The sequence below is a fragment of the Sinocyclocheilus grahami genome, unplaced genomic scaffold (assembly GCF_001515645.1).
Source record: "Sinocyclocheilus grahami isolate Dianchi unplaced genomic scaffold, SAMN03320097.WGS_v1.1 scaffold376.1, whole genome shotgun sequence".
In the NCBI taxonomy this organism is placed as follows: Eukaryota; Metazoa; Chordata; class Actinopteri; order Cypriniformes; family Cyprinidae; genus Sinocyclocheilus; species Sinocyclocheilus grahami.
This window is the reverse complement of record NW_015505555.1, coordinates 106,607-119,301: the sequence shown is the minus strand read 5'-3', so window position 1 is coordinate 119,301 and position 12,695 is coordinate 106,607. Positions and strand designations below refer to the sequence as shown.

The window sequence follows — 12,695 nt, the reverse complement described above, 5'->3', positions numbered from 1 at the left end:
TATTGAACAATTGAACACAGAACACAACCTTTAAATAGATTTTAGAATATAAACTGTTTATCGTATATTCAATAACACTAGTGTGTGCCTGTGTGCCTCATTGTGCATTAACTTGAATCAAGCCCAACAAATGTCTGTTTTAAAAACAGTGGATGAGTAATTCACTCCTTGATTTGCTTAATAAAAGCCTCCTTTGAGATCGTTTTGACAGACATGTTTATTGTGCATTTTAAACGTGTTTATTGCTAAGTTTAGTGTGGCAGAATAGAAGCGCAGCTGTAATTTGTGGGCAAGGTATGTGGTTACCATGACAACCTCACGCATTTGCCACTGCTCTATGTGAATGTGAATATGTAGATTTACTATAGCAAAACTAAAATGTGTTTAAAAGTACGTCTGACCAAATCCACCGGTTCGGTTTGGCCCCCCCAAACTCAAACGTCAAGCTACGCCTATGACTGTATGGTCATCCAGGCTCCTAGTATTCACACGGCAGAATGAGGGTGGTGTGTGTTAGGGCTGTCAAAATGACTGAAAAACTACATTCAAATTTTGTACTGAAATATTATCAATATTCAAATTTAAAGGGCATAATTTCAGTTATGGGGAAAATCTAGAGGGCGCGTCGAGCAAAATATTACTAATGCACGTTTCTTCAAAGCAATAAAATAACACGACAATCTTTGAAAAAAGTGCATAATGTTTAAAATAATGTTTATGAACCATATATAATTAAGTTGCTTAAACAAACGGAAACAAAACAGCATCATGCATGTATGTATAGTTTAATACAAAGGACCGAAAACCAATCACAAAGAGTCCTTTCTTTATTTAAAAACATGAGATGCAGAAAGTGCATAATGTTTCAAATAATGTTTATGAACCATATATAATTAAGTTGCTTAAACAAACGGAAACAAAACAGCATCATGCATGTATGTACAGTTTAATACAAAGGACCGAAAACCAATCACAAAGATGCAGTGGGATGGGGAAAAACCGCCATAACGTCTCGAGACATGCTTTTTAAAAGTTGAACTTACGTTAATTTTACATAGCTTTCGAACCATGCGGCGAGTTCAACGGTGATAGATGTCCCTCTAGAAAATGTGATAAATATGTGTTCTGTGTTAACGGCTTGGTTTCGGTTAACTTTTGACATAAACAACATTCTCCGCAATGATGTTCTCTTTTTCCGCAATATTTTGAATGAACAATGTAGCAGCGACGCATCCAGTGGGTTCAACTGGAAAAGGCTGCAAACGAACAGCGCGCATCTGAAGTGTCTCTGAAGGAAATAATGCATTATTTATCGGCTTTAAGATATCGGCCAAATTTTCTTATCAGGCCGATACCGATAACAGAAAAAATGAGCCGATATGGGCCGATAACGATATGGTGGCCGATATATCGTGCATCCCTAATATGAATATTCGAAATTCGATTTTTTTTTACGACAGCCCTAGTGTGTGTTACCTGTCAGCGCTCCTCTGCTCTGCACCTCTTGTTCTCGTCGCTCCAGCTTGGCTGCTTTCCTCTCCAGCTCCTCCTGCTGTTTGAGCAGATTGCCCTGCGCAGCTGCAGCCACGGCCTGCGCAGACAGACACGGCCCGTTACAGCCTTTAAAATCAGACTGGTATATTGATGGATGTGTGTGTGTGTGTGTGTGTGTGTGTGTGTGTGAGAGAGAGAGAGACGCTGACCTTTGGACGCGGCTCCACTGACGGCTGCAGGACGGCGGCCTGAGACAGGAATTATTGGGATTTTAACGATGTGATAAAATTGTATTTATTTCATGATAAAATGCAAAACACTGGTATTTTGTATCATATTGCTGCTGGAGCATTACTTGGGGTTGTATCTTGAGATATAAAACTGTTTTACAATGGACCAAATGAGTTTAACCGTGGTAAAATCAGCGGAGCTCATGGCCTCAAGTAGCTTACTGCTTCATTACATCAGAGTTCAGAGCACAATTATGACTCTGCTCAAGATATTCATCTTACACAATCACTGAAGGAGTGCTCGACTCACCGTCACAGAGTTGCCATCAGGAAATGGATTGAAACTTTCAATGTGATCGATTCCAGAGTTGGTCACCTGCGTGACAGACGGATCCTGAAAGAGATGAACACTATCATTATTACATTTACATTTAGTCATTTAGCAGATGCTTTTATCCAAAGTGACTTACAAACGAGGACAATGGAAGCAATCAAATTCAACAAAAGAGTTTATTAATTTTATATTAGAATTATATTATTAGTTTTATATTAATATTATTAAATAATAATACATTTCTATATTATACATACACAGAAGGACGGGGCACACAGTTAATAATAAACAATATTACTTAAACACATACAGTACATACATACACATACACACACACACACTATAAGTAATATTGTTTATTAACTGTGTGTGCCCCATCCTTCTATGTATGTATAATATAGAAATTAATATACATGAAAATGTACATGTGTGTGTTTGTATCTAAATATTAGATGAAAAATTCAATAAAATTTAGAAGTACTGAGTAATTTAATTTAAATTTAAATTAATTAGATATAAATTATATACAATAGTGCTAATCGCGATTAATCGCATCCAAAATAAAAGTTTGTTTACATAATATATGTGTGTGTACTGTGTATATTTATTATGTATATATAAATACAAACACATACAGTATATATTTAAAAAATATTTTATTTATACACATATTTACATGCATTTATTCATATTCTTATATTTTATATTATATATATAAATATATTTAACATAAAACATAACATATTTTTCATGAATATATACATGCATATGTTTGTATTTATATGTACATAATAAATATACACAGTATGCACACATATTACGTAAACAAAAACTTATTTTGGATGCGATTAATCGTTTGACAGCACTAATATATATATATATATATATATATATATTTGGGCTGCACGATAAATTGCATGCGATATTTAACACGCATCTCCATCACCTGCGGCTTTTCACATTGAGCAGCATTAACTACTCAGAGCCGTTGTTCACTGATGAGCTGCGCAATAGTAGCTGTTCATATTTGCGCGATTTTTGGCGCAGCTTGCATGCTGCTCAATGTGAAAGCCCGCAGGTGATGGAGATTTACCGCTGATTACAGAACCGGCTTTTCTGACAAGATGCGCGTTAAATATCGCATGCGATTTATCGTGCAGCCCTAATATATATATATATATATATTACATGAACAATTTCAAAAATTTAGAACTAACTGAAAAAGATACATTTAAGCTCAAAAACTAAAATTACTAAAACTGAAATTAAAGCTAAATAATAATAATAATAATATTAACAACAACAACAATGAAAAAAGCACATTACAAAATTACTAAAACTTAAGAAAAGAAAAGAAAAGTTTTCAACTGTAATAATATTTCACAATATTACTGTATTTTTATCAAATAAATGCAGCCTTGGTGAGCAGAAAATATATCTTTTATAAACATTATTTCAGCAAATCATAATTTTATAATAATAATAACTTAAATTATAAATAAATACATTTATAATTGTAAAATATTAAATATAATATTACAATGAATAAAAATTGAGAGATTACATCATGTCATATTTTGACTTTTAAAACTATGAGTGGGACTATTAAAGTCAACTGCAAAAAAAGCAAAAACGATTTTAAATTTTATACACGACTTTACAGTTAATTATAAATGGAAAATAGAAGGCTGTTAGATAACACAATAGTATTATTATTACAATTATTTTTACATTTTCCGCAAATATAGATTATTACGATCTAAAATCGGAGAAAGCACAATACGTCAGAAGTAGGATAGAAGTATTTTAGCAATTAATTGCGTTAGTATTCGTAGTATTTTAACATGAAATGACACACTTAACCTTTTAACTTTTTATAATCAGATCTAGAAAGATGTCTGACGTTCAACTAGCTGGGTCAATGAGATTATTGAGTATTAACCCGCGATCATTCAGATATCTGAACCTTTAACTACAGATTCCTTATCAGCAGATCAACCGATGGTCAGACTGAAACACTGACGCCTTATGCCGAGTTCACACTGCACGATTTTAGCCCGATTTTTCACTCGCCGACAGGTTTTGCGAAATCGGCGACAAATCGGTGCTCATTCACGCGAAAACAACAAAGATGCCAGATGACAAACAGACTGTGAGAATATCACAGGACAACTAATGCAGCCTGTGCTGTGTCTGTGTGCATCAGTCAGCAGCTTACACTTAATACACTTCAAATGTCAAATAAATTGAGAGAAACCCGTTATTTCAAATTGTAAAATTTCACAATATTACTGTCTTTACAATATATCAAATAAATGCAGCTTTGGTGAGCGTAACAGACTTCTTAAAAAAAGTTAATCTTAAATGAAATGTTAGTTAAATTCATATTATTTAAGCATGTTATAATTTCATAATAATAATGTGCGTGTATAATTTTAATATATTATTATTATTACTAAATTATGAGTATAAATTAAGAGACTACGTGCAATATTTTTATTAAATTGTGCTTTTACCAAACAGCAGAACTATTAGTCAACTGCAAAAAAAAAACATTAATATTTATTATTATATAATGTATATATTTGTTTATTATTGTTTAGTGCATGCCATGTTTTTACTTTTTTTTTTTTAACTGTGCATTTTTCACACTGCAGATTTATTAGTGAACTGCAAAAAAAAATTTAAAATCATAAAATGAAATTGTAAGGTTGATTAAAAGTGCATTTGTCAAATACCCTGTAAAAACCCGACCAGTGAATAATATATATGCTTTAATGCATAATTATTATATAATGCAACATATATGTTTGTTTATTATTGTTGTTTTATTGCATTCCATGTTTTTACTTTTATAAATTGTGCATTTGTCCCACAGCAGCTTTATTGAAATTAACTGCAAAAAAAAGTGTATGTGTGTGTAAATGCAAAAGAAAAAACAAGTAATATACATGCAATATACAATATATATACACAAACACACATTTTATATTTACATTCATTTTAACCAAGACTTTTTGACAAGTTATTTGTCAAATGTACAAGTCTGAGATGAGATCCTGACCTTTTGCATTGTATATTTTAATCATCTGTCATGTTAGTTGTTGTTTTCCCTTAATATGGAAAATGCACTTATTTCACTTGTTGTGCACAAAGCATAGCGGCAGCCCAGCATGTCCTGATCAAATATATTCAGAAACATGAGTGTTTTTCTTTTAATGCATTTCAGCTTGATTATGCGGCCTTTAGTGCGCATGAAGAAGAATCCCAGGCGACCAGAGCCTCTCAGAGCCTCTCAGAGCCTCTCAGGGCAGGCCGTTATAAAGTTATAGAGCTCCACTCGGTTGTGACATTAACAGGAGTGGCGCTCTGGCCTTCAGCGTGTCACCAAACATGCGCGGATCCACCCTTCACCAGCGACAACTAACTAACTAACTAACTAACTAACTAACTAACTAACTAGCTAGCTAGCGTTAACTGGCGCAGCAGCGACCATGACACGTCTGCAGCCGAACCGAACTCATCTGACCCAAAGCTCCCCCTCATCAGCACAAACCCCGCTGAACTCCCCCAAACTACAGCTCGAACCCCTCCGAAGCGCTCCTCCCGAGTTCCTCACCTGGAAGGGATTGACGTCGACTGAATCTTCAAACGGGTTGGAGTCAAATCCCGACATTATAATTGGCTTTATCCGCCTTTAGAGTCAAACTGAGCGGCACCAGAGCTGCGGTCGCTGCTGCTTCCTCTCGGCACTTCCGCTCTGAGAGCGGGACGCGCGTGCGCTAGGTTCATGTGGTAAACTTTAATATTTTGCATAGCAAGCATTGTATTAACAAATGAAATGTTCTGATTGTGAATTTAAATTCCACCTCTTTTTTTTTAATGGAAAACGATTTTCTAAAAACAGTTTTTGAAAATATTAGCACTTTGTGTAAATTGTATTGATAATTTAGCCTATTTTATTATAAAAATCCGCATTGTTTGTTTATTTATTTATTTATTAGGGCCCAAGCCACTAAGGCGCGGCTCCGTGAACTCCGGGGCTGGAGCGGGCTCCGTGAACTCCGGGGCTGGAGCGGGCTCCGTGAACTCCGGGGCTGGAGCGGGCTCCTGCATCTCCCGGGGAACTGCCAGAGACTTAGACCGACATGAGATCACCAAGTTGCGGTAACCAAGGTAATCAATGAGGCCCCAAAAGTCAAGCATTTTAAGCCCATCCATCTCCCGAGTAGGCACGGGATTGTCTAAACTAACATTAAAGATTTTCTTCAAATCCGTGTCATGAAGTCCCATCCCTACCGCAAGACTCCAAAAGGACTGAGCGAAATCTCCAAAGTCCATCCCCCGTTGGCGAAGGTCCGCCAACATCCGGAGCCGAGCCCTGCGCTCCTTCGAAGGAGGAGGAACCATCCGATCGTCCATGATCCAAAAAGGTAACAAAAACAAACTGCTGGAACTAGTAATGGCGTCTGGATTCTGTCACGGAATGCCAGGAGGAAACAGGGTAAGTTCCATGTGCAGTTTATTGCAAATAATAACAGGACAAAACAGAACAAAACGTTGCAAAATGTAATCCGAAACCTGACACCGACAACACCAACCAAGAAGACAATGTAATCCAGACGCAATGACAGACAGAGTGAGCATGGTATATATAGCAGGGATAATGAGTAAATGATAACAGGTGCTACTGATCAGAGCAGAATTAAAGCAGGGGACTATGGGAAATGGAGTTTAACACATACAACATAGAACAGACAGAGCGCCCTCAAGTGGCCAGTCCAGGGCACCACAACCAACACTGTGACAGAGAGAGACTTTTAAACATATCTTTAATCACCAGAAAAAAAATAATCAGTAATTGTTTTTTGTTTTTTTCATTACAGCTTAAGAACTCTCTTAGGACTTATCCTTTTCTGTCAGTTTTAGGGACAAAAAAATCCTAATACCACTTAATTTGCAGGGCACCGTCAACATAATTTGGTAACACTTTAAAATAACTGCACGCTATGAATTATTTGGTAAGCGTTAGTAAATAGTCAGTTCATCCTTTCTGAAGCATTGTCCCAACATTAATAGTCATTAGTAAGCAGTTTATAAATACAGCTATAAATGCCTTGTTCTTGATTTATAAGCATATCTATTACAAAGGAGATTTAAAGGCTCAGTTATCTTCCTAACAGAAAAAATAAACAAACACAACACAGAGGGATACATAACTCAGAATATTTATTTCAAGATGCAAAATAAATTAAAAAAAATAAATGGTACACTTGATTTTTTTTCTATGAAACTGCAGAAGTTTCTTTTTCTTTTTTTTATCAAGTGAACAGTTGTACAGTTTAATTTTTTCAATCTTGAAAAAATATTTTTGTGTTCTGTATCCCTCTGTGTTGTGTTTGATTAACTTTTCTGTTTGGAAGATTAATGAGATTTTATATCTCCTTTGTAAATGCTTTACAAGGTATAAACAATCCTCACTTTAGATGAGCTCACAAAAATAGATGGCTAGCAACTTCTAAATATTTTATAACTACCTGACCTAATCATGAATTACAGCAGGAATGTGTTAATAAAGCATTTATTAACACACTGAGCAACTATTATCATGTGTTTAAATAATAAGATTTATACATTTATAAATATAAGATTTATAAATGTACATTTAAATAGTTTATTAATCATTTACATACACTTTCTAAATGATCTTAAGAACTCCTAAATAACTGGTTTGTAAATAATGTAATAATTTAGAAATGATAAATTGATCATTAATAAAGTATGAAAATACAATTATTAAACATTATAGATATGCTCAAGAACAAAACATTTATAGCTGTATTGATAAACTGCTTACTAATGCCTATTATTGTTGGAACAATGCTTTATAAAGGATGAATTGACTATTTACTAATGCTTAACTAATGATTCATAGTGTGCAGTTATTATAAAGTGTTACCAATTTTTTAATGTTTAAGTTTTGAATATTGACTGACAATAATACATGCTATATAATTGTTGCTCATGTTAATTAATATAGTTAATGTTAATAACTGAAACCTTATTGTAAAGTGTTACTAAAGTTTTATATATTGTTCTGTGTGTGTGTGTTTCACAGTCTTGATGGTTTTGATTAACCCTTTAATTGCCGTATCCCTTAAAACCAGAATGCCAGAGGGTTATTGTAAATGCATGTGCCCGCTGTGCACCGTTCTCCTGATGCCTCCGGGGTGGCGTTTGCACTGATGGCTTGGGCCCGCCATCGCCGCTTGCAGCTATATTTTTTGTTTGTTATTACAATTGTGTTCATTTGCAATTCGTTTTTCACTTCATTCATAGTCTTATTTAAACTGAATGTTTATATGTTATGTTTGCATTATTGTTGTATTGCAAATATTTTGATAGGATGGAAAAGGCAATGTCATGTATTATAGAATTATTAATATTATTGAGCAAGTTTCATCCAACATAATGTATACAGTAGTACTTGTTTTGTAAACGTGTAAAGCAAAAAGGCTGTTATAGCATATAATATTATTACAATTATTTTTTTTTACATTTACTTATTTTATAGTTTATAATGTTAAATGTTGTTTATTATACTCAATACTGAAGTACTTTATACTCTTCGTTTTAATTATACTGAATTAAATGCTATCTCTCTCTCTCTCTATTGTTTTATAATATGAAAATAATTATTTATATTTACATTTAGTCATTTAGCAGATGCTTTTATCCAAAGCGACTTACAAATGAGGACAATAGAAGCAATCAAAATCAAACAAAAGAGCAATGATATACAAGTGCTATAACAAGTCTCAGCTAGCTTAACTCAGAACATGTAGCAAAGTTTTTTTTAAAAATATATAATAAATAAAAAGAAAACAGATAGAATAGAGCAAGCTAGTGTTAAAGGCCTTTTTTTGCTTTTGTTAATTGTATAATAAATAAAAAGAAAACAAATAGATGGCATACAAAAACATTAGAGAAGCTAGTTTTAGTTGATTTTTTTTGTGTGTTTGTTTTTTTTTGGTAAGAAAACAAGCAGTTAGTTAATGAATAGAGTGCAAGTTTTTTAAAGAATAGAATTAGAATAGAGAGTGCTAGAGTTAGAGGGTCAAATAAAAATGGAAGAGACGTGTTTTTAGTCGATTCTTGAAGATTATAATTATATATTTATAATTTATTTATTTATTTAGTGATTTATCAGACGCTTTTATCCAACACTGCTTACAAATGAGGACAACAGAAGCAATCCATTGTAGTATTAAAACAACTAAAAACAGACCCAAAACTAAAAGCTAAAACTATAAATACTACCTATACACATTTAAAAAATAAAGAGATTAAATAAAAATGACAAATGCATACACCAACATTTCAAAACTTAACATTTAAATGAAAAACAAAAAGTAAAGCTAAAAACAATTCAAAATATTAAAGAACAAAAGGTATAAGAGTATAATAATGATTCTAACAACACTAAGCCAAACACCAAAAAAACAACAACTACATATATGTATGTACAACACACACATATATATATATATACATATACAAAACACAACAAAATAACTACAATTAAATGAAAATGGAAGATATAAAAATTAGTGCTGTCAAACGATTAATCGCATCCAACATAAAAGTTTTTGTTTACATTATATATGTATGTGTATTGTGTATATTAATTATGTATAAATAAATGCACACACATACAGTATATATTTTGAAACGTTTATACATTTATATATTCGTATTCTTATATTTTATATTATATAAATATATTTAATTTATAAACATAACATATTTTTCTTAACTATATACATGCATGTGTTTGTATTTATATATTCCTAATAAATATACACAATATACACTCATATATTATGTAAACAAAAACGTTTATTTTGGATCGCAATTAATCGTTTGACAGCACTAATAAAAATAAAAACTATTTTAATATTAATAATAATAATAAATGTAAAACATGAATAGAAACTATAATAGTATCTCAGTGATACTAAAATAAAACTGGGATACAGGTTTCGAACAACTAAATGATGACAAAAAATTGGGGTGAACTGTTCATTAAGGGGTTTGTTAAAATCCCCAAGCATAAATATTGTATGAGTCATAATGATCTAACTTTATAAAGCTCCAATGATTAAGTAATCCATCACCTTCAAACGCATTTTTAAAATCGCTGTCACGGTTATAATAAGCAGTTCGTCTTTGGGCCGGTCACCTGCACCACTGCCTGTCATCTAATGCACCCAAGCATAAAAGCTTCTACTGAGGATGACCGCTGAAAATGCTAGACAGCATCACTCAGTGGGCAGAAGCCCAGTATGGCGCCAGGTTCGGTCTCAGAGGGTGATGAGATTATTATACGGTTACACAGACAGATATTGGGACTATAAAGTGATTCATAAAAACATGGTTTGTAGGACAAGCAGATGGACAGGCAGGAAGTGAGAGGAGAAAGAAGAGGAACTAGAGGGACATGCTCTCTGTCCTCTTTTGAGTGCCGCTCATTGGTCTTTTTCGAGCTTGGCGTTTAGCCCAGGCACGCTGAGACACGCTCTCATCTTACCTGAAGACTCGTTTAAATGATCTGCTTACTCGTTTGCACACTTGGCACCGTTCTGAGGGAGCATGAACAGAGGGAAAGAGAGGGGGAAGAGAGTTTGATGTACTTGCTCAGTACGCTTCCTTGATCAGCAGAAGAACGTCTTGGCCATGACAGGTTTTAGGTGTGTATACAGCTAGATTTGAGGGGGAATAAAAAGGACATTTTACAAAGACATCAGAACTTCTGAGGGCTGGATATGAAAGGCTTGATGCCACGAGAATCTTCAAAGTGCCTTTCCCAGGAGAATGCGTGACTGTAGATTAAGGGTTAAACCAACCAACTCGCATCAAGAAAGTGCTGTGAGGGTGGGAGGAAGTAGAAAAAGAAGGAGTGAAGGAATAAAGGATGGGAAGCAATGGATTGACAGACTGATGGGAAAACTGATGTACAGATAGACAAAAAGTGAGTAACCAAGTCAGAGAGAAATTAAAGTTTGGGGTCAGTAAGATTTTTTTGTTTTAATTACTTTTATTCAGATTTTTAGTATATATATATATATATATATATATATAGGCCTATATATTTACAGTATATATGGGCTTTGAAGCTTGTTTTCACCATGTGATAAAAAACTGGTGATCAATTCTTATTATTTTTTTATCACATGGTGAAAACAAGATTCATATACGTAAAACAAGCTTCATATATTTCTAGCAATTGCGAGTTTATATTCTGACTTTATACCTAACTCAATTGCGAGTATCAAAGTCCAGATTGTGAGAGAAAAACTAAAAATTGTGAGATAAAAAGTCATGGAACTCAAAAAGATAGTAATACTTATCTATCTTTTTAAAAGTAGAGTTTAAAAACATTTATAAAACTTTAATCTGTATTTTTCCTTCCATTTTGGATAAACTCTCTTCAGTGTGATGCAGATGTCAAGGTTTGGCGTCAGTGATGAGCTTTGAAAGCTGAGGGGGCTATTTTCAGCAAATAAGAACTTCAATTTCAGTCTGTTCATCACACAGAGCTGTTGTACGGCTTTAGAAGACTTGGAATATGGTGCATGAGTCATATGGGCTTCGTTTATGATACCTTATGGTGCTTTTTTAATTATTAATTAATTAATTTTCTTTTGGAGCTTGACAGCCCCAGCTCTCATTTCATTGCCCTTGACGGATATAAAATGTTTCTGGCCTTAAAAGTTATGAAGCTACACTGTGATTTAGAAAGCACTGAACAGACATGGAATTTGAGATCTATCATTTTGTCATTTTATTTATATAGCACTATATAATTACAATGTGCATTGTCCAGGGTGCTTTACAGTCGTAGAGTAAAACTAAACACAAAGAGCACAAGAAACTAAAAAAGAGAGAGAGAGAAATTGTTATGAGATGGTTGTTAGACATTGCTTTTTGTCCATGTGTCTATAGATCTTTCCATGTAATGTTAAAATGCTAGATTTATTATGTATTGATTTACAATAAGCTCTCTTTTGCTCTAGGCTACAATAATATGCTATTTTAGCTAAGCTGCAGTACAACTTCTAACTGCCCTCGTTCGCTTTCTCCATCTCTCTGATAACACACACACACACACACACACAAGTTAGACACTGGAATGCTGATAAGCAAAGGTATATTGTAGATTGCAAATACAAAATATAAATGTGCTGGTTTTGATTTTAATTGATTTGGGTACAATTCCTTAGGAAGGAAAAACAAAAGAGATCTTTGTAATATTGCAGTTGTTTCTCATGGAAGTCAATTAGATTAAATGGAGATTTTTCTTAAGTGCGTAAGTGTTTTTCTGATTTTACTTCTGAGAAATAAAATTTTCTCTAGAAATCTTAACAATGTTCCAAACAGTGCTTTTCCAAGATACCAAGATCTGAGATCTCAATATGAACTCAAACATTTCTCATCAAATTCTCTCAAAACAAAATTATCTATGGAAGCCAATTTCCTCCACAGGATAATAAAATAAAAAAGGATTTGGACTTTTTTACTTAACAAAATAACGAAATATAAACTCAGAATTCTTAGGGGGGGGGGGGGGGGCAGGA

At 33.6% G+C, this 12,695-nt stretch overlaps 1 protein-coding gene across 1 annotated transcript in view; it reads right to left on the bottom strand.

Moving 5' to 3' along the window:
• The window catches only part of scamp2 (secretory carrier membrane protein 2), a 16,694-nt gene extending 10,873 nt beyond the window's left edge, over positions 1-5,821 (bottom strand). Inside the window, exons 1-4 of the mRNA XM_016230740.1 lie at positions 5,678-5,821; positions 2,035-2,118; positions 1,704-1,742; positions 1,477-1,591 (exon numbers count right to left, since the gene is read on the bottom strand). Of these exons, the coding sequence (XP_016086226.1) occupies positions 1,477-1,591; positions 1,704-1,742; positions 2,035-2,118; positions 5,678-5,734 (295 nt within the window). The 5' untranslated portion in view covers positions 5,735-5,821. The remainder of the gene's footprint in view (positions 1-1,476; positions 1,592-1,703; positions 1,743-2,034; positions 2,119-5,677) is intronic.
• Positions 5,822-12,695: the final 6,874 nt, after the last annotated feature.